The 21,102-nt window shown below is 45.5% G+C and overlaps 2 protein-coding genes across 5 annotated transcripts in view; one reads left to right on the plus strand and one right to left on the minus strand.

Moving 5' to 3' along the window:
* Positions 1-2,263, plus strand: part of stom (stomatin) — an 8,788-nt gene extending 6,525 nt beyond the window's left edge. For both annotated transcript variants that reach the window (XM_034546202.1, XM_034546203.1), the window contains 2 exons: positions 223-357; positions 469-2,263. In XM_034546202.1, the coding sequence (XP_034402093.1) occupies positions 223-357; positions 469-657 (324 nt within the window). In that variant the 3' untranslated portion in view covers positions 658-2,263. The remainder of the gene's footprint in view (positions 1-222; positions 358-468) is intronic.
* gsna (gelsolin a) lies at positions 2,261-17,806 on the minus strand. 3 transcript variants are annotated; one of them, XM_034546200.1, is made up of 17 exons: positions 17,592-17,797; positions 17,141-17,268; positions 11,731-11,931; positions 10,049-10,203; positions 9,623-9,784; positions 9,325-9,474; positions 9,154-9,243; positions 8,720-8,852; positions 7,418-7,722; positions 7,071-7,204; positions 6,596-6,686; positions 4,974-5,144; positions 4,218-4,392; positions 3,651-3,772; positions 3,449-3,526; positions 3,290-3,350; positions 2,261-3,142 (listed from the first exon to the last, which is right to left on the minus strand). In XM_034546200.1, exons 3-17 carry the CDS (start codon positions 11,924-11,926, stop codon positions 2,973-2,975), a joined length of 2,193 nt encoding a protein of 730 aa, XP_034402091.1. In that variant the 5' UTR covers positions 11,927-11,931; positions 17,141-17,268; positions 17,592-17,797; the 3' UTR covers positions 2,261-2,972. The 3 variants fall into 3 exon arrangements, with proteins under 3 accessions (XP_034402091.1, XP_034402090.1, XP_034402092.1); XM_034546199.1 differs by lacking the exon at positions 17,141-17,268 and having other exon boundaries at positions 17,592-17,806; XM_034546201.1 differs by lacking the exons at positions 17,141-17,268; positions 17,592-17,797 and adding an exon at positions 12,043-12,149.
* Positions 17,807-21,102: the final 3,296 nt, after the last annotated feature.

Here is a 21,102-nt window from a genome sequence, read left to right on the forward strand (position 1 = left end):
AATCTGTCTGTAAGAGAGAAACATGAGCTGAGGTGGAGCGCCATCTGCTGGACAACTGGCAAAGAGCACGATGGTTGGCTTTGAAAGAGTTTTGATCTTGAACTTCTTCTCTTCCTTCTTATCAGACAGTAAAACTGTTGACATGTAGCCAGTTTTTGTCCAATGCTGACGAAACAGAGGCTCCCAAAACCTTAGAAAATGTATTGAACTCTGTCTCCTCAGGCCACGCTGGATGACGCCACGGACGACTGGGGCATCAAGGTGGAGCGGGTGGAGATCAAAGACGTCAAGCTGCCCCTTCAGCTCCAGAGAGCCATGGCCGCCGAGGCCGAGGCCAGCCGCGAGGCCAGAGCCAAGGTACGGGGCTTCTGATTCGAAGGAGGGCGGCTACTCAAACGCCTTTCTGTATTCACTCCTTTCTGAACATCGCCGTTGGTCCCTCACCCTCCGTGTTAATGTCCTCCCAAGGTGATCGCGGCAGAGGGAGAGATGAACGCGTCGCGGGCGCTGAAGGAGGCCTCCCTGGTGATCGCCGAGTCTCCGTCAGGCCTGCAGCTGCGCTACCTTCAGACCCTCAGCACCATCGCCGCCGAGAAGAACTCCACCATCATTTTCCCGCTGCCGCTGGAGATGATGCAGGGCTTCATCAAACGCTGAGGGGGTCGGGGGGTGGGGGAGTCTCAAAATGCCATTGTTCACCATAGCGATGTCAGTTTCGGTTAATTTTGCTTTTGATAGGCGGACACCCCTTGACCGGTCACTAACCGGTTAATTTTTAAGATAAAAAAGATGTGAATTACAAAAGGTGCGCTCCATTTTACTCAAAGAGCTTTGGCGCCGCATTTCAAAGCGCTACATCCAATTTTACATCCATTTTTAATTGTTTTGTATTTTTAACGTCTTGCCTTCTTATTCTATCTTCTGTTGGCTTTGCAGAAGTTGTATTATTATTATTATTATTATTCAGGTCACAGATCGTTATCAGCCGATACTCATTTTCTACCGTTTGACCGGTGGTCTCTATAAAAGCTAACCGGGCTAATCTGTGCCATTACTGAATTTGAGCGTAAAAAGTCATTTTTAACCTCGCCACCGAACAACTTGCAGGATACTGTACTCGGCCTGTTCCTCTCCACGTTCGTCTGGAGAGAGAGAGAGAGAGAGAGAGAGAGAGAGAAAGAAAGAAAAACACTGACACTGGTTTAAAGATCTGCTTTTGCTCTTTTGAGAGGTGGATTTCCTTCTGTTCGCTGTATCACAATACTGACTTACACGAGAGGTTGGCAGTTCTTTGAAAATTGGCATAACACACACACACACACACACACACACACACACACACACTACAACTTTCCTCCAGTTGCCAATACTTTTGTCACATTAAGCTTGGCTGAGAGGTTGACAGTCAGGCTGGATATTACTTGTACATGTTTACAGTATTCTTTCTATTCATACATAGTATACGGTGTATTTATCTCAAACCGTTCTGCCAAAAGCCTTAACTTACTGCCATCGACTCATTTTACAACCAAATATCACGTTTCTATGCACTAACTGAACGAACAACAATATTTATTTATTTTTAAGCAACAGTATTTTATCACATGCTCTTTCTAGGTGTAAACAAGCCAAATAGTTAGACCTCTTCGTATTAATCTTATGTAGTTACATTTGTCCTCCTTTTGACAATACATTAGTCTAAATCTAGTGTGAGCCTGACTCAGTAGTGTTACTATATATGTGTATCTATACAGTATTTAATATATATATATATATATATATATATATATATATATATATATATTATATATATTTAAAAAAAATGTATGTGTTTTTAAAGTAGCACTGTAGGTGTATTTCTTTATAAAATACCAAAGCTGTTACATAATTTTGCAACAGTAACTTCAGTTTATTAGATTTTTGCTCCAGCTTCATATCAAGGAATGTGGGGTACAGAGTTTGGAGGAGACGGTGGATCCAAACATTCGGCCGCGCCGTGTTCCTCTTTCTCAGACGGCGTTCGTGTTGAAAGAAGAAACTTTCTTTCAGCTCCCTTCTCTTAAAGAGACCCTGCTCGTTGCATTGTCGTATGTTATGTTTATATTATACACATCGGTATTATTAAAGTTTTCTTCAGAGTTCATGGTTGCGTTGGTTTCTGCAGCTAAACCAATTTATTTTATACAGTTTGCTAATGTTTGATTTAGTTTTATCCTGACATCGTGCAATTTAAGACTTGGAATAAAGACGCTGTCAAAAATCATTTTTGTCTCTGGGTTTTTATTCTTTTGGTGTTTGTACAAGCAGAGGCACGAAACACTTGACACGTTTTATTGAAATTCTAACGAGGGAAACTGCAGAAAGCGTCACAGAGGACGCTTCTGGACGGTAAAGCAGCAAAGCCTTGGTTTCCTGTTGGTGAGTGCAGCATCACAAGCTTTCCTCTACATAAGTCTGATGTGTATAAAAATAATAAATATTGTAAGATAACTGGAGGTGCGGGCAACGCATCTATAAAAAGGCGTCCTTGAACTCAAAAGGCACCTTTTTTTTTACTGAAAACTAGAGGAAAAGATATTAAGGCATTGATTGTGTTTTCTTGGCAATGTCTTTTCTGATGTTGCAACACACCAAGACTTTTTCTTTTTTTTTTCACTAGTGGAAAGGTTGATTATCGATATATATATATAAAATAAATGTGCTTCAATAAAAATAGCAAACTGTTAAGTGCAAACCCTACAGGAAGCCTGAGCATCTGTTAAAGCTCTATTGCTATTGGTTGAGAGACAAACTAAAAATACTACATCGACCAGTAGCCCTTAAAGAAACTTAAAATAAAAAGCTTAAAAGGTTTTTCTGGGCACATTGGCAGCTAAAAAAAGTCTCATGATAAGAGCTCAGTGTTTGCGGCGAAGCAGGGGAGGGTGTGGGGGGGTCAAAGGTCAGGGCTGATTGATTGGGGAGGTGAGATCTCACAGGGCCAGTTCAGCCATGGCGCGCTCCAGGGGGTCGCTCGTCCAGTACTCGTGGTCCCAGCTCAGGAACCAGCCGGTGAAGGTGGGCGGCTCGAAGCCCTGCTTGATCTTGACGATGGGCGTCCGGCGGTCCCGGTTGGCCGGGTCTGTCTCGATGTAACGGACCGCTGAGCAACACGAGGAAAACGCTGCATTAGTGCTCGTCGAGGGTTAAACTTGAATCACAAACGCGCGCCAGAATAACGTGTATTTTGCTGAACGAGCAGAATCAAAACACGATCGTATCCCAATTTAAAGTTCCCAGATGTCCTTACCAGACGCCATCGCCTCAGTCTTCTCCTCCTCTTGGGCCTCGATTCCGATCCAGACGAACACCTACAAAATGGGGGAGTTTTAAACATATTTGTTCCTTTCCTTGCAGTGACTCTGCTCTGCCTCTGTATGGTGCGTCTAACGCGGCAAGAGCTACTCACCTGATCCCAGGAGTCCAGGATCATGACATCATCGGTGGCTAGGTCTTCCTGGGTCATCTCCCCGGGTACCTCCTCAATCTGAGTGGAGGAGAAGGACTTAGTGGAGCTGGGTTGATGTTTGACAATGTCCCGGGAGGGGGGGGGGAGTAGAAACTGTGAATTATGTAACGGAGACATAATTTCTCCTTTTAAAAAGACTTACGATGAAGTTTCCAGTCTTATTGGAGCAGGCGAAGAGTCGGGGTGGGTGAGCGTCCATCTTGTCCTTGAGTCGGGTAGAAGTGCGATAGTCCGCCTTTCCTCCCAGAGCCTCCCAGAACTCATCTGTGAGGAGGACAGATTATATCTCTCCATTATTCTGGACTTTAAAGTTTAATAGTGCCCAAAGTAACTCCCGAATGTAGAAGTTCTGTTCTGTTCAGTCCGAGTCAAAGAAAGGACTCTGTTGTGTTTTAGCCTCAGGTCCTCTGTTTAAAATTGTGAGCAGAGAATCCAGTTTCTTCTTGAGCTGTGAGCGCGAACCACGAGACTGACAATAACATAGATGACGCAACCACAGTCTTCTTTGCAAGCACCTACTTTAGCTGAGATACAAAGATAAACTATTCAGCTTAACACTAAAGCGCTTTTGAACTGGTTTTGGGCTTCGGTTTGACTCAGAAACACACACATACACACACACACACACACACACACGCGCAAATGTAACCTTTTGTTACCCGCTGGAGCAACAAAAAAGGGAGATACATTGTTATTCTGGGTTGCTCACCAGTCTCTCCTCCCTCAGACAGCTCAGAGGCCGACACGCCCAGGATGTCACTCATCTGCTGGGCTCCCTGCTTCTCTGTGTCGCTGGCTCCCACGCCCACCCACAGGAAGGAGCCGCCGGGGGTCACCAGAATAAAAGCGTCGTTGGAGTTCAGGTTGGCTGACGCTGCGTCGAGCTGCGGGTGTGACGTGGGCATGTCGTGGGTTAACGTGGATGTTAACAAATGCAGTTTTTTTCATTTCAAAATTCTCGCACTTTTACTTTAAGTTTCTCAAATGGAGTGTTTGTGTTATGTGGCAGCCAGATCATCATTTTTGGACCCCATAAAGAAATTCTACGTACAGAGTGAGATTAATTTGAAGATCAAGTTTTTCTATATGTTTCTTTGTCAAAATTATCCAATTTATAAAAATAAAAAAAGGCTTTCAAGCCTCATTCATTTCCAAGAACAGCTGGTCACTGTTGACAAAGTTACTGAAACAGGAATAAATAGCGCCTTTGTTGGGGACTACTTTCAGCGGCGGATTAAACTAGCGAGTACTACTAGTGAGGAAGGCGATTGTACTACAGTGTGTGTGTACGCCCGTCCTACTGAAGGAACACGGGGAGCCAGTACACCAGTGGTGGACAACCAAGGAGCTCCATGGCACAGAGGAGCACGCATCAGGCTTGGGTTTCATCATTGGTTGTCAGCACTAGCAACCAGATGGCAGGTCGGTGCTGAAGTCAGAAGGCGGATGGCGCGTGTCCTCTTACCTCCACGGCTCTGGTGTGTCCCGCGGAGTTGGAGCGCACCTGGAAGAGTCGAGTCTCTGCAGGGGCGGACTGACCTCCGTCTCGGGACGTGCCTCCCTTGTACACCACCATGGGCAGCCCTCCAAACAGACTCATGAGATGGGCCGGCTCTTTGCCCTGCACCACCCTCACCTGGCACACAAAACGACAAGAATGATGAGATTATTATCTGTTTACCCAGCACCTCATGCGTCGTGAAGTACCCCTCAACAATATGTGCAAACGTGTCTGCTGCATGTCCCGGCTACGGACACAAGGTGGCAGCAACGGGACCGAGCCGCTGTCTGTGCCGCCGGGTGGGGAGAGACACAGCATGACGCAGGTCCATATTCTCATCCAAACTATACACATGGCCAGCAATCTTAACTCTGAACTCTCTGTGTGGTGGTCAGCAGGACTTAATCTCTTAATAGCACAAAAGTTGTATTTTAGTTTTGTGATGTTACGTACAATCTCTCGTTTGTCCGATTCCTTGTTTTGGTGACCAAACACGGGCCACAATGTTTACCAATTATCTATTGAGGCAACGGTCTTGCTTTTAGGCTTTTATTGTGATGTTTTCTTGAATAAAAAAATTCCTCCTCGTGCCATTTTGCTATTCGTGCTCAAACTCGGGTATTTGTCCCTGTGACATCGAGACGATAACGAGTACATTAAAGATGCGTTCCACAAACTGTGAGCACAAAAGTGTCGAGACGCATGCCGGACGGACGGCTGCTCTCAACTTTGACAGCGAGAGCAGGGAAACATCTGCAACACACACAGGTGACAGCTGCAGATGTTTCCACACTGGATGTAATTCACTCTGTATAAGGACATGCTCCAAAGTGTGACTGAACGCGCACACACACACGCACCGTCATGCCACAGCACACACACACACACACACACACACACACACACACACAGCATGAACATGAAGGTTGTGAGTGCAAACGTAAGACACACATGAGGAGTGAAGTGCAAGACTCGCATGAGTACAGAGCCGGGGCTCGATAGCTCCGAGCTAACAGAATGTTGACAGGTCTTAACCTGTCCAGATGTCAGGGCAGATGTCAGAGTTTGGATACAGGCCTGTTGTTTATGTGGATTCAACAGAGTTGGAAACAGAGGGAGGAAGGGGGGGTTGGGGGGGGAACATCCACATCGGAATGTTTTGTGTTTTTCGATGGTTTCACTGTAAATCTGATTGGACTCCTTATCACATTCATTAAGTCTTCAAGGAGCCAGAAAACTGAAGGCAACAGGCCCTTTTCTCTTTTCTTTTTTTGAGATATTCCCAATTACTTATGGGGAAAAGAAGAAAATAGCAATCGGCTCCGGACAAAAATCATATGAGTCCTTTTGAAGAAGAGGAGGATCGGGGAGGGTTGGGAGAATACCTGAGTGGTTATAGGAGCACCAACAACCTGGAGACGGAAAAGGTGGGAAACCGAGCAGGACAGACGCAGCAGCAGCGGGGAGGAGAGAGGGGGGGGGGGGCATCGGGGAGAGCATAAAGAGTAAGAGGATGTAAAGATCAGAAAGGACTGCTGACAGATGAGATGAAGATGAAAAGCCTCGAAAGGAGCCACGGGTTTCACCTGCACAGGACCGCCGCCGAGCTCGTCATCCAGCTGGGCGCCGAGGATCGCCGAGGCCCCGATCTCATCGTGGCTGGAGTCCGCGCCCTGCCTGGGAGACGGTGAGAACGCATCGTCATCACACTGAAGAGACTAAGGGGCTCCAACTGGCCTCTGTTCAAGGTCAAATAAAGTATATTCCCTTGAACCAGTGATGCTTAAACTTATGGAGATTGAGCTGCCCCATTTTATTTCTAACAATTCATAATAAATATTATGTTTTGCATCTGAAGCCTTGAGCTATTAATGAAACTCCTCACATAAAAACGTTGCTCCTTGGCGCAACTAGTGGACAAGAACCGTCACATGGCACCTTTAACTTCCAAATCAAACACTGGCAATGCTAACGCCTTTCATTTACACCTTTTTTTACTATTTTTTTTCCGTAACAAAAGCCTGCAGCTTCCTCTGAACCGTTTGTGTCTCGTATGCTCACCACATGTAGATGATGTGTCCCTGGCGTCCTCCGTGGCTGTAGTTATAAAGGATGATGTAGCTGTCTCCCCCGTAGAACTGTCCGTGTGTGGACGGATCCACCGGCACCTTGTCGGACGCCTCGATACGCCAGATCTGTCAAGAAAAAAACCCAACGAGAATTACTTGTTCGTCCAAAAATGTCATCACTTCATTTGCTCTTATTAGACATTTGTGTGCAATTTTCAAAATGATGAACTCTTGAAACCCCCTAAAGGAAGGGAACATAATAGCAGCAGCATCTGAGCCCTCTATTTATTGCTGTTCCCCAAGATGTCCCTTAACAGACGTCCTGCTCGGTCCTCCCACCTGCTTCTCTCCGCTGCCGTCATCCACCATGCCGTGCTGGGCGGCCATGGCGGCCGAGTCGTGCAGGCCGGCCGCGTCGAAAGGCACCTTCTCGATCTTGGCGATGCTGTTGGCGATGTAGGCCACGCCCAGGCCCACCGTCTGGTCTTTGTCCCGCCAGTTCTTGAAGAACTGCTTGAAGAGCGGCGTCTCGCCCATCTCCGGCAGGATCTGGACCTGTGTGTGTTTGGGGTAACCCATCTTCTTGATGAACTCGTCCGCTGCTTTCATCGCCTCCTTTCGCTCGTCCATGTTGGCGTCTTGGCCTGGAAGGAAAAGATCCGCGGCGGTAAGGATAATTAAATCAAGGAAGAATATATAAAATATATATATGTATTGTGAGTATTTTAATTTAATTTTAAGTGTCAACAAGAACAGTCTCTGAAACAAACTACATGTGGGAGTGACTTAGATGACAATATCCCATTTTCAAATAATATTGAAAAACAGAGTAGTTTGATATTTTTGAAGATACACTCATTTTTTAATAGAGTTACATGAGAAGAACAGCTGGTGGGGCTCTCTTCAAAGGTGAATAAAAGCTGCCCAACAAAAGCGTACTTATTAGCACAGTTATCGGCTGGTCTTCAACCTCCCGAAATGTACCCACACTACTCCGCTCCTCCGCGACCTTCACTGGTTACCGGTGGCCGCCCGCATCCGCTTCAAAACATTGGTACTTGCGTACCGTGCTGCGAACAGATCGGGTCCGGTCTACATCCAGGACATGGTCAAACCGTACACCCCACCTCATTCACTTCACTCGGCTTCTACCAATCGGCTTGTAGCTCCGTCACTTCGAGCTAAACACTCTATGAAGTCACGACTGTTTGCTGTGCTGGCTCCTCATTGGTGGAACGAGCTCCCCATTGACATCAGGACAGCAGAAAGTCTCTACACCTTCCGTCGCAAACTAAAAACACATATTTCGACTATACCTTGAATAAGGGAAGGTAGAGCCGTAGTAGCACTTAAATGTCCCTTACCGATAGCACTTTGTTGTTTAGCACTTTAGTAGCACTTAAATGTCCCTTACGGATAGTACTCTGTAGTTTAACGTTATTGAAGAAATTGTATTTGCTTGATTCTTGTTGTTCTTAGTTTGGTTTAATGCACTTATTGTAAGTCGCTTTGGATAAAAGCGTCAGCTAAATGACATGTAATGTAAAGTTATATGTTTTTTTTTTTTTTTTCAGAGAAATGGCGAGGAGGACTAATTCAACCGATGGCGAGCCTCCGCTAAAAGACCGGCGCCGCACCGACCTTTCCAGACGAAGATCTTGCCATCGGAGCCGTGGTCCAGAATGAAGCAGTCGCCGGACTCCAGGGCGCTCTGGGCGAACGGGTTCTCCGCGGCCACCAGCGCGATGGCCATGTCCCCACTGGCATTGGACACCTGCATCGGGGAAAAAGAAGAGATCGTTGGAGAAAGTTGAGAAAGTCAGCTGCCATAAAACCACTGTCAATGATCAATAGGTGGAGCCGTGAAGTTCTGCCACGTTTGAAATGCGATACCATGTTTCACGGTTTGTAAATAAACCCATTTCTAAAGTTGAATTGAACCGATTTTTTACCTGATCTGAAATTCTAAACAAAACCCCGCACATTTACAGATTTTACAAATTCTAACTTGAAAAATGGAAAATGAGAGACATTTACAGAGAGAAAGACAGCGTGTGTGTCTGGGGCGTTCCCACCTTGTAGAGTTTGGCCATCTTCCTGTTTGAAGCATCGGCTTTGATGTCGTCGGAGGCTCCGGCGGGCAGATCTGGTTTTGGGCCCAAAACCTGAGGACGGAAGCAGCTGGAGTTTTTAAACTCGGAACTCGGCTTGAGACTTCATTTGTTCTCGCGATTCCCTGAACTTACCTCGACCATCTTCTCTCTCTCCATCCCCTCGTCGCAGACATAAACCCGGGCCCTCCCGCTGCGCTCGTTGTCACGGATACCCTTGGCCACCTGAGTAGCCTTCAGCTTCTCGAAGCGGTTGCTCTGGGAGCCGCACCACTGGTAGATCTCCTGAGCAGCGAGGAGGAGAGTGGACATATTTAGCATTTTACAACAAGGTAAGACCACTTTTCCCACAACATGTGTACTCTTGGCCATGTAGTGAAAGTCTACCAGGGACAATACGCCGGTTATGCGTCCCTAAATCTGTGTGACTCACAGCTCCAAGGTCCAGGATGAAGCAGTCTCCCTGGTTGAAGCTGTCCCAGCTGACCGCCACCTCCGTGGCCCGAACAGAACGGCGACCTTTGACCTGGAGCAGCCGCTGCATGACCACCTCGTTGGTGACCACGTGCTTGAACCCAGACGCCACGCCCCCTTTCTGTGAGATAGGAGTTGCATTTCAATACAAAACACTCGCCTTTTAAGAAAAGTGGCTTCAAGTTCAATTAAAAAAACATTGATCGATAATAGCAAATGTACAAAATAATAGTGTCATAACAGACTGGCTCTTCTATTCGAATGGATACTGAATGAAAAAATGCATGTTTATGTTTTAAAATATGACAAAATCAACAAATCCCAATGAACACATATCTTATTCCATGTATATGGATGTCTTGCAGCCATAAACATGCCATCTTACCATGTATTTGATTCCAGACTTGAAGTAGCCAAGAAAGGTCTTGGACTCATATCCCTGGACCTCGCGGTACTGGATGGGTTTCCCCCCCAGGAAGTCGTCCATTTGGACTGTAAAGATGGCCGCCGAGCCGCGCTCATCCTGGGAGCAGAAATCTCCTGCACCAGAGGAACCACAGACGCGTCACAGATCAGTCCTCATTCTGTCCCGGCGGACCTCAACCCAGAGAGCTACGTTTTGTGTTTGATGAAGTCCATCGCTGAGGACTCGGTGAGTCAGGAGATGTGCAGCAGCGGGTCAGATCCCAGAAGACGCTTCAATACATGCAACATTATTCTATTTCTGGTCGCACACAGCAGCTCAGCAGCGTGTGGGAATGTCACATCAGATGCGGTTTATTGGTAATTGCTGTTTCCATGATCAATCAAAGGACCAAAAAAAAATCAATAACCAAAAGACACGACTTAAGCTTAAAACAACTTAAAAAAAAGGAACCAGTCAGACAGTCTCCTGCCAATGACACTGATGTCGCCATCTGTCCAGTGAAAACCATTAACGATAACATGGCTGGAAGATGAAATTCACCTTAATGGGGTGAGAAAAGGATCCTAATTCTGAGGTCAAACAAATCTCACTGGATTATCTAGAAGGAAGTTTTGTTTATTTCCGTAAATAGTTGACATTAAGATGCGTGGTTTTCATTGCACAGTGGTATTCAGACCAATACAGCTGTGTCTGTATGAAAGATGTGAACAGTCTACACCATCTCCTGTGGCTGTACCTCGACATTTAGAGCTTTTAAATGCTGCTTAGATGTTGACGCACCAGAGATAGTAATCTACTATGTTTATCATGTCTTATTGGATTATAAAGGGGCCATTCTGTGTGAGTCGTGAGACTTGTCAGATAAGATTGTTTAAAGTCAACTTTAACTTTTTTGAAATGTTGTGTAACAGTTTTTTACGTAAAGATCTGAATACGTAATCCACCAATGACAATTTTGTTTGTGTATGCCAACTGTTCCAGACAAAACCTCTTGTACCGACACAAAAACATTGTGTGAATCTTTATAAGCGTGTTCAGATCGTTGTCAGCTATGAAATTGCGCCGCGCCCTCGTAGGCCTTTCAAGTTCGATCACAAAGCACATCTGTCCCAGGAAATAAGGCCTGTCATAAATTCAGACGCTGATCAGAAGCAGGAACATGAGACGCAGCGGCAGCCGTAAACACCCCTTTGTCTGCCGGTGACAGCGGTGTCTGTTTTTCTAAATTGAAGGACAGAAGGCTTTTTGCCAACATGTTTTTTTTAGTTCCCATCCTACCAGATTCAACACGTCACATGCAAGAACAAATTAAAGCAAAATAGATCCAGAAATGTTTGTCTCTTCTTACTTTAAACATTATTTCACTGCGCTGCCTTGAAGTAGAATCCTATTCTGTAGAGGCTATTCTCACGAGCATCTTATCTGTGTTTAGTGCGGACGACATGTTATTTTAATAAGCTAAAGTTAACCTTTTAGAGCTCTCGTGTACAGAAAATAATCACAGCATGAAAAATGATGCAAATTAGCATTCAATCTAATGTCCTATGAAAAGAAAAAGAAAATAAGAAGTACATATTTTGAAGCGTCCGTTTCCATTTCCCTCTGCTCATATCTCGTAACCGCCGTCTCGCTGCACTCACCCAGCCAGAAGTGGAGGTCGTACTGCAGGTTCCCGGAGCGTTGTTTGATGGTGTTGAGGAGGAGGTAGGCGTCTCCCGTGTAAAAGCCCCCGTACAGGTTCTCGGGGACGGGCACCAGGTCGAAGTTCTCCACCCTCCACACCTGGAGGCCCGGCTTCTGTCCGGCCAGCTCGAACTGTGGGTGCTGCACTGCCATCGTGCCTGCGAGGGGAATAAACCTGATGTTTAATTGCTTTTCCACTGACCCGGCCTAAATCTGCATGTGTTCCCGTGGCAACGCTCTGTGATTTTTTTACTCTCCGAATACTCAACGGATGAGAGTCGCTGAGCTTTGTACTCAAAAAAAGGACTGGGAGACTTCCTATTTGTGAGAGGGTTGCTCTGGAAGGCCGCTCCCCGTGAAGGCTGGGTTGTTGCCGTGGATACAAAGATAAAGTTTAGGGTTATAGTTAGATATTGGTGGTATAGCAGGGTGAGTCACTGTTTCCTCCCGAACAGGAAGATGAAGTCCTGGCAGTTATGACTCAGGCGTAGTCATAACTGGCGGGAGGAACGCTGTGTATGGTTATAGATAAAACCATAAAAAACTGCGGTGTGCAGACATGTCGCTCTTCAAGCCGTCATAACTTTGCTTTGCCTTAACTTTGTCCCCCGTGTCACATCAGCAGTCAGACGTCGGTCACATCACAACCAAATTCAGAAACATTCATGCACACACACATTCCACACACTTCAGCTGGGAGCCTTGAGGACGTGCGGCGGCCAATCAAGACTTCCGAGTGTCCGACTGCGTCCTCCGACTGCGAGGCCAGCGGGTTGTAACCCGTGTGGATGTTTGGGATTTCTAAGATGGGAGTCGAGCGGCCTGTTATTTTCTCCTTGTTATGGCTGTTTGCCGAGCAGCATGTTTTGATGGTTAGACAACGAGGCGATCAGCTGATTCTGTTGCTTTTTGGATCATTTAAAAAGGAGTGATTGTTTGACAAAAATAAAATGTGTCTTACGCTTCATAAAACTTCTATTAAAGACAGCATGACAAATAATGTTTCAGTGGTGAAAAGGAACTCCCTCTTCTTGTACAATTATTGATATCAAATGTTTGATAATGTACTCTTAATTACACTTCACAGATGCTCACAATGCACTTTTGACTCCCCTACATGTGTTTGACATCTATAATTTCTAGTTACTCATCAGATTAAGATTCATGCATAGAATATTTAAGATCTTCTAAAATATGATTAGCAATTTACCTACCCAAATGTATATTAAGTACTTAAAATTAGCTCCACCCAGGCCAGCTCCACCATTAAAAAACGTCTTTTATGTGTGTGCATCAGTAATAATACAATAACACTCTGAAGTGCTTTTACTTTGAATCCCTGGTTGGTGGAGACCAAAAACAGAGCTAAAGGAGAGTGAGTATTGGCCTCACATCCACTCACAAGTTCACGATAGCAAGCTAACACGGACGTAAACGCCGTACGAAGGAAATGCATTAAATATATGTATAAGAAATCCAGGATACACACTGTGTGTTTTAGTGAGAAACAGACTTCTTAACGGGCAGGAGGAGCCGGGGATCAAACAGCCAACCATGTGATTCGAGGACGACCCGCTCTCACCCCTGAGACACAGCAGACCCTACTGTAGTTTTACTCTAGCAAACCATTGAATATAGGACTTTTACTTTGAATGTATTATTCACACCTTAATGTTTGCAATGGCAAGAGAGAGAGAGAGAGAGAGAGAGAGGGGGGGGGGGGGGGGGGGGGGGGGGGGGGGCAAACAGCTCTGAAGTGAAGCAGTGTTCCCAGATTAGAAGCTTTCACGGTGCATTTTCCTCCTTTATTTCACTCGTTTGTTTGAATGACGACGAGCTTCATCAGACATTCAACCCCTCACCGTTCCAGACTTTGAAGAGTTTTTTTTAAGTTTTTTTTTTTTTTAATGGAGCTCAACGAACGATCTCCAGACTGGAGGTCGTGCAGTTCAGAATGAACACAGCAGCCAGTTTCCCCACAGGAATGCCACCTTTCAATCTGCACGACCGACGGCCACACTGGAGCATTCTTCTCGGCGTCCATCTGCCCACAAACATGGCAGGAATCTGCTCGGCATTCATGTGACCAGCCCAACAAATGGGTGGGGGGGTCCCCTCCCATCCCCACACAGGCTCTCCTCTTATGTAACAGCCGGACTCTCTGCGCAGTAGTTTTTGTGGCCCTGGAATGTTTTAGCCTGGAAAAATAAGTGGAGACATTTTCACAGTTGGCTTTCCTCTTACAATCGCATTCGGGTGTCGGGACGATCTAGAGTCCTGACCCCAAATAATGCTTTCTGCGGGACAGGTACCTCACAACAACTTTCTAGGCACAGGAGCTCATCAGCGCCATCAACATCCACGCCTCTCAAATAAATGAGGGGGGAAAAAGGACGAGAAAACCGCTAAGTATGCCGTTGAGGCGCGCTCAGACTAAACAGCGAGACGAAGTAGCCAAAACAAATAGGACCGCTGGAGTCGCACGAAGGTCACGCGCCGTCTGAACTTCCATGACTCCTGCAGCTCCGGCGTCCGGGGGTGTGATTCCACGGGGATCAACGTGACTCGACGGATGATGTGGAAAGCCTGAAGCGGGCTTTAAAACTTGTCAAGCCCGAAAACAAAGACGCCAATAGAGGGAAAAACACGTGGCGCTCGTATTTCACGGACAAGGAAATGATCAGATATGGAACTTTTGAATACTGACACATCTCCAAATGCTAAAACGCATCTAAAGTGAGACCTCCAAACTTCCTCAATCTCTGAGGAACCATCTGAAACGACAGCGGCGACAGGGACACAATGGCCTTGTGTTCCCAGACAACTGGTAATAAACAATAACTTCTGCTTGAGTTGATATGCAGCCGTCCATTCACTTCCACTGACACGCCCAGCTACATGAAAACGGCTCGCGTGCACAGATCTGAGCTGAGCATATGGGGGGATCTTTTACTTCAGTTGGAAACCCCGAAAGTGACATTGGGCGCCTTTAACGCTTAAATCCGGAGTCACGGCGCAAACGGGAAAAGTTGTCGCAAACGCACCCGAAGTGAAGCGTTGCATTATTGCTTCCAGAAATCCAATCCCCACCACGATAGGCGTTCAGAAACGTGCCGCATACGTATAGCAGCAGATCCCCGAAAGGTTTGACTCATTTAAGAAGTCTATTTCACACATTGAAAAATAATATCCCTTCATATCCTGGAGGCCTTTTGTTTCTGTGGCACTAAATAAACACGACTGAGCCTTTGACTGTGATCTTCCTCTCGTTCCGTCAGTCTTTGCGCATCAAAAGACGCCTTTTTTTCTTCTCTGCCCCGGTTGGATTCTCCAGCTTAAGAAAGCAAACATCAGAGCGGGACACGCAGCATCCCGTTCACCTCGCACTCATGAAAAATCAAAGCTCGTATTTAAAAATGTGATAACTATTGTGACGGAAGGTAAATAACAAGAAAACATAACTCTTATCCGGAGTGAGGGAGAAGGTTAGAGTTTGAGTTTTATTGAATGAATGGCAGCATTTGGCAAAAACAAACAATCAGTTAACTGAGAAATGTTCGAGGTTGGATTAAGTGACTCAGGGAGGGCCGGTTTGTTTGACTCAACACACACACACACACACACACACACACAAACAAACACAAACACACACTCACACAGCTTACATAGAACTGGTCACATGACTATAGGACAGTGCTTCTTCTCTGGCATGCTGGGAAAAGCATATGCTGTCTGCAGGCCGCCCTGCTGCACCTCTGCAGAGCCGGAGGTGCAGCAGAGGTGCCCCCCCCCCCCCCCCCCCCCCCCCCACCTCCCCGCCTCATGCCCCATACCCCATTCCCCCCACACCCCACCCGCCTCCAGACAAACGCGGAGTGAGTCTGTCATTCCAACCTCAGTTATTCGCTCCCCTCCCCCATGTTCACCAGCCTCTCTTTGTGTCTGCCTTCCCTTGAGGCTTGGACACTTGAACCGTGGAGTCTTATGATAACGGCTGTCTCTGCCCTTATGATTTGTCCGTTGCTTCAAACAAAACAAGAAACAAGCGAGGACATATGAGTTGTGTCCGTGAAAACTGCGTTTCATGGGCTTCCCTGCCCCCGTTCGTGCAGGAATTTCCTTCGTGGGGTCCCCGTTTGTACTTGTATATGTAACTTTTCATGTTGACCAGGCCGCCCTGACAGAGGAGTTCTTTAACTTTCTGGTAAAAGAAAAAGGATCCATTTTCTGAGTTTCTCCCCCTCCCCCATCCAGCCCTCCTTCAGGAGGAGGGATTCTTGATGACTCATTTTCTCCACGTAGGCCTAAGCCACTCTCGGCCTCCCGAGGGCTGAGCAGCTGTCCTCCACCTCGCTCAGGACGGATAACGCTCTGCTTCCCTTTCATCTGTTTACACAGCGTCGAAGTAAGACAATCAAAATGGCTGCTTGTGACTTTGTAAATAACCAACCTGATATATGGGCGGTTATTAAAAGGAGAGGGTTGGGAAGGATTTATCTGAAAGCAGCATAGAAACTCATATATTTAACGAAATATCAGTGTTTGATGGACATTTGCGATGCAATACACTCTTATTAGCATAAAAGTATGGGTATAACATGTGAATTAATGTGATTCACATCAATATCGCAAAGTGTCACAATTAATACGCCATTGGGTCTCTGCCGTTGTCCTTCGTTTATAAACCCAAAGCATCAAAAAGAAGACTGTCCAAAGCATGACTCCTATGGGTGCCACCCTGATGTAAAAGATCTGGCATATGTTTAGTCAACTGGAACTATGTGGGTAAAGCTAGTGGAAGACTCATGTCGACAGCGCCAGTTTTAAAGCCAATGTTTACTGAGCCTGTAAGCCAAAACATCCACCCGACCTCCTCCCTGGCGCTTAACAGCCTGTCAAGAGGCGTAAATATAACTTAAGACCAATGCTGTTATGTTCCGTGCGAGGACAATCCCCCAAATTTTGATTTTCTGGCTCCAGAAGCTGGAGCCATTATTACTATGTCTTTCTCATTTCATTTGAGCCTAGAAAAGACACTTTAGAGACCTAAATAACGTACATTTATGGAGAATATGTTCTCATATAACAAACACTGGAACCCTTGGACAGAGAGCCTGCACTCAGCTGTTTGAGGCTCTTATCTAAATCTGAAAAGTGGGCCATACTGTGGGGCCCCCTCTTCAGATTTAGACCAACTTTCTGATTGGCCAACAAAGAACCAGTCTGTATCTCTCTCTCACACACACACACACACAAACACACACACACACAGACACACACACAAACACACACACACACACACACAAACACACACACACACTCAGCTGCTCCTTCACTAATAACCACACAGGGGATGTAGTGACTAACTTCCTCAGTGGACAGTTCCTCTCAGTTCTGTTTGGTTGTGTGTTTCCAAGGCAACCACAGATGTCCCGAAATAGATGATGCTGAGGAACTGACTTTTTCTTTTTCTTTCTTCTTTTCTTTTCTTTTTACTGTAATGCAGCAAAACACCGGATATTAAAATGAATACAATGAAATCATTCAGAACTGCACAGGGCCTTTTTGAGTCGTCACTGCCGGTCCAAATATGGCAGCGTGCTGCGAGTTGCACTTTTAGACAATAAAACGCTCGTGCGCTAATTCCAACGCCCCAAAGTAAAGCGGTTTACCCGCAAGGAGAAGCCGAGCGCCGGTCCGTTATTCACGGCCTCGCTCCGTAACGGTTCAAAGTCGTTGTGGCTCTAATTAATTAAGGCATCAAGTTTCCGACCCGCAATCTGTGCGGCAGCCTGTGTTCAGGTGAAGAAACACGTACCTGGACGCGGGGTAGCTCGTGGGTGGTGACGTACGGACGGACGGACGGGCGGTGTGTACGGTAGAGCTAAGCCGGAGCAGAGAGGCGTCGAGTCGGCGGGGCGGCGGAGTGCGGAGCCGCTGTTTATGCTTCTGGCCCGGGACACTCCCCGTTCATGACACCCCTCCTCCGGCCCAGCCTGCTCGCCCGCAGCAAGGGAGCGGCCGACGCATGGGCGCGCGCTCGCTCACGCGCGCGCACGAACTGATTAACTAAAAAATATGACAACGACAGGGGAACCCGCCGGTGTAAAGCTGTTGCGGCAATGGTTCATCACTTTTACATGATGTCTTAAAGGTGAGCATGTTGTTCTCTGTCCCGGATGGGATGCCAAAGTGTTCATGTTGGACATTTTATGGAGATCAATAAAAAAATGTATTGAATGAGACCGCCTCAATAATAAAAAAAATCTATTACATGGTGTGTATTTTTTTTTCAGAGGAGTCGAAACTTCCGGTCTTCAACAGAGCATGCATCTTGACCAACACTGTCCCTGTCTGGTCCTGGTGTCACACCTCACTAGCACACCACTGTAACGGAGTCAAAGGTAACACAAAGGTTGGCCAGCTAAGATTCAAACTTGTGTTTAAGAAAAGGAGATTACCATAAACTGTTCCTTGCAGTGAAGACCTTACCTGATTACGTCATGATAATTACACCTTACTCACCCCGCACCTGCTTGAGAAATAGTCACCTTTTCTGTTTCATTTTACACTATTTAACAATAATGTGTCTGAAAGCAGAGTGGATTCATGGTGCTGCAAGTACAGCAACACATCCCAGCTGTCATCTTTGTTCCACATTTCCGTGCGAATTCACTCATGCGATTATGTTTAAAACCATGCAGAAATACCCTGCGAGCATATTGCAAACATTAGTTTTTAGGCCTTGAAACACATCCACTGATTATCAAAATAAAAAGGGAGAAGGAAACACAGTTTATAATGTATGGACTTTGTAAGAACATGTCAATTATCATTTTGAGACGTTTTCCCTCTTCTAAAAACAAGGATGTGTCTTCTTGAACACCTGCACGGTTTGGCATGGACACCATGTTGATGCTATCATCTAAAGATGGATAATGAAGAACATGCAGCCATCTGCAGTGACATAAAGCAGCAAAAGGCTTTTCATAAAAAGTCCCTGCGGCTCTTTTTAGGATGAGGTAGAGGCCTCCTTAGTGCCGATGGCTCCATTGCAGGTGCTGGCCACAGTTGGGGACTGTGGCAGACAGCCGGTTGACTCTAGAGGAAATGGCCGAGGCTTGAATGTGTTGGACCTGGTCAAAGCTGCCATGGTTTCATCTTATCAGTGTTCCATTGCATTGTCCATTTATCTGCTCAACAGCTGCGGAACAGATTAATTCTATTAGCATTGTATCAACTGTTTATAATCGCAAGCGACCATAACAGAGTGCCCAATCACACCACAGCAAACACACCGACGGATATCATTTGCACTGATTGTTTATGTTGTAAAAATGCTGTTGATACACATGGAGGGTAAGAAAACAAATGTCCACGACTGCCAATAAATCTATGTTTTTGTTGATATTTGTCGAACATTTATTTAGTCTTTGTCTGTCTTCTGTCTTGTTAATAGGCACTATTATAACTACTGGTAACAGTAATTGCACACACTGGTGATAGTTAGGGTCCACGTGCATTCAAAATGAATAGCATTTGAGTTAATTGTGTCAAGATGTCAGAGAATGTAGGTGAGCCAGGATGCTGATCGACCATGGGCGGTATTACAGTAATACATAACATTTAGATATATTGTGAACATTTTACCGGGTGAGCAAGGTCGCATTCAAATATTTCTATCAGTGCATTTTGAATTTCCCTGAACATTAAATTTGTATAGCCGACGCTTTTATACAAAGTCACTTACAATAAGTCCATTCAGCTGTTTGGATACATTCCAAAACAAATGCAGGTATCATTCACCAACTTGTGAAATATGCAGAACTGCATTTAGTGCTACATTTAAAAACAAACTAGAGAAAGGTGTTTAAAAACATTTTTTTGAAGAAGAAATAATATACTAACTTTTAAAATATGACGGGGAGGGGAATTGATTGACCCTCAACATCGTCCAGGTGGGCCCTTTAATTTAGTGTAAACTGTGAACCCACATTTTCAAATCTTGGTGGCCCTCTGGTGGACAAAAGACAAACCAGGATAACAGAATAACTGGCACGTTTACTGGACAAATATGAGATTAATGTGAACAAAAGTAATAACAAGGTAACATGATCAGTACTGATCAGTAATGAATCATACTAATGCAACTTAAAAAGGACATCTTAAAAAGGACGTTTCGTTGGAGTAGTAATCAACTGCGTTTCCTCTTTTACTTCCTGTCTGTTATTAGAACACCATTAAACCTCATGAATGCGTTCCGTGGCTACCGTAAAGAAGGTGTTCCCTTGAAAATATCTGATCTCAGTATACATGATAACATGTTGCAGCAGGGTGCAGCATGTACTTTCACTCTCTTCCAGGGCAAAATATTGATAACAGCCTCCCGGTTACAGATATCAAATTGCTCTCACTCAGGAACACCGTCCACGTCACACAGTTTCTAAAATAAGGGGCCGTAATTTATGTACACATTGACAAGGCTTCAGTCATGGATGGAAACATCATAACAAGAAAGTCTTGTTTTTTGGGGGCCTTCGCCGTGTCAGACGGCAACACAAGCTGCATTCAGCCCGGCAGGAAGTCCTGTACACTTGAGATTTGAAACTTGGACATGAGTTGGGCAGCTCAACCAAAGAAAAAAAAGGAGGAACATATTTTCCCAAGAACCCAAACTGGGAGCCTTTAGGATAATCCACAACAGTGTTTTAATTTGTTTGTAGTCCTCGCAACAGCCTGTTTGTTTTTTCCCCTCTAATAACTTAAGCTTCCTTATTGGTTGTTGGCCATGCTGGCAGCAGGGCTGTAGGGATGGCAGCGTCGGTCACCCCAAAATATCCCGACAACTAAACGGATTACCGTGACATTTTATTCATGGTCCCCGGAGGTCACCGATTTAGATCCATTGTCCCAGAGGGAGATTTGTTTCCCAGCCAGTGCAACACAGAAACATACAGATATAGACGACACATAAAGTCTACATGAATGCTTTAATGCCCCTTACAATATTCCACAACAGTGTCAGTGGGGCAGTTTGTGGCGGAGGGCAGAGATGGGGACTTGGACTCTGGGACTTGGACTCAAGTCACACTTAAGTACCACACACACTTACAGCAGAGTATAAACTGTCATTAGTTGGAGGCCCAGTGTAAATAAGGTTGTACTATAGGATCTGCTTATTATTACATACCTTATAATGTTAGCTATATTTTCCTGTTACCCTGATTAAAATTAGTCAATGTTTGGGGGCAAAATACAGTTCAAAGAAAGTTTTCATTGGATGTTCTTTTTCATATTGCATTGCAATAGCCTGCTTAAAGTGATCATAT

This window comes from Cyclopterus lumpus, chromosome 12 (genome assembly GCF_009769545.1).
Source record: "Cyclopterus lumpus isolate fCycLum1 chromosome 12, fCycLum1.pri, whole genome shotgun sequence".
NCBI classification, from domain to species: domain Eukaryota; kingdom Metazoa; phylum Chordata; class Actinopteri; order Perciformes; family Cyclopteridae; genus Cyclopterus; species Cyclopterus lumpus.

Excerpts from the sequence above, each read along its gene's own strand:
- gsna (XM_034546199.1), bottom strand. The coding sequence starts at position 11,926 with ATGGCAGTGCAGCACCCACAGTTCGAGCTGGCCGGACAGAAGCCGGGC. Across the intron at positions 6,687-7,070 it reads GGACACATCATCTACATGTG|GCAGGGCGCGGACTCCAGCC; the intron begins GTGAGCATACGA and ends ACCGTCTCCCAG. Across the intron at positions 3,351-3,448 it reads TCCTGGACTCCTGGGATCAG|GTGTTCGTCTGGATCGGAAT; the intron begins GTGAGTAGCTCT and ends CCCATTTTGTAG.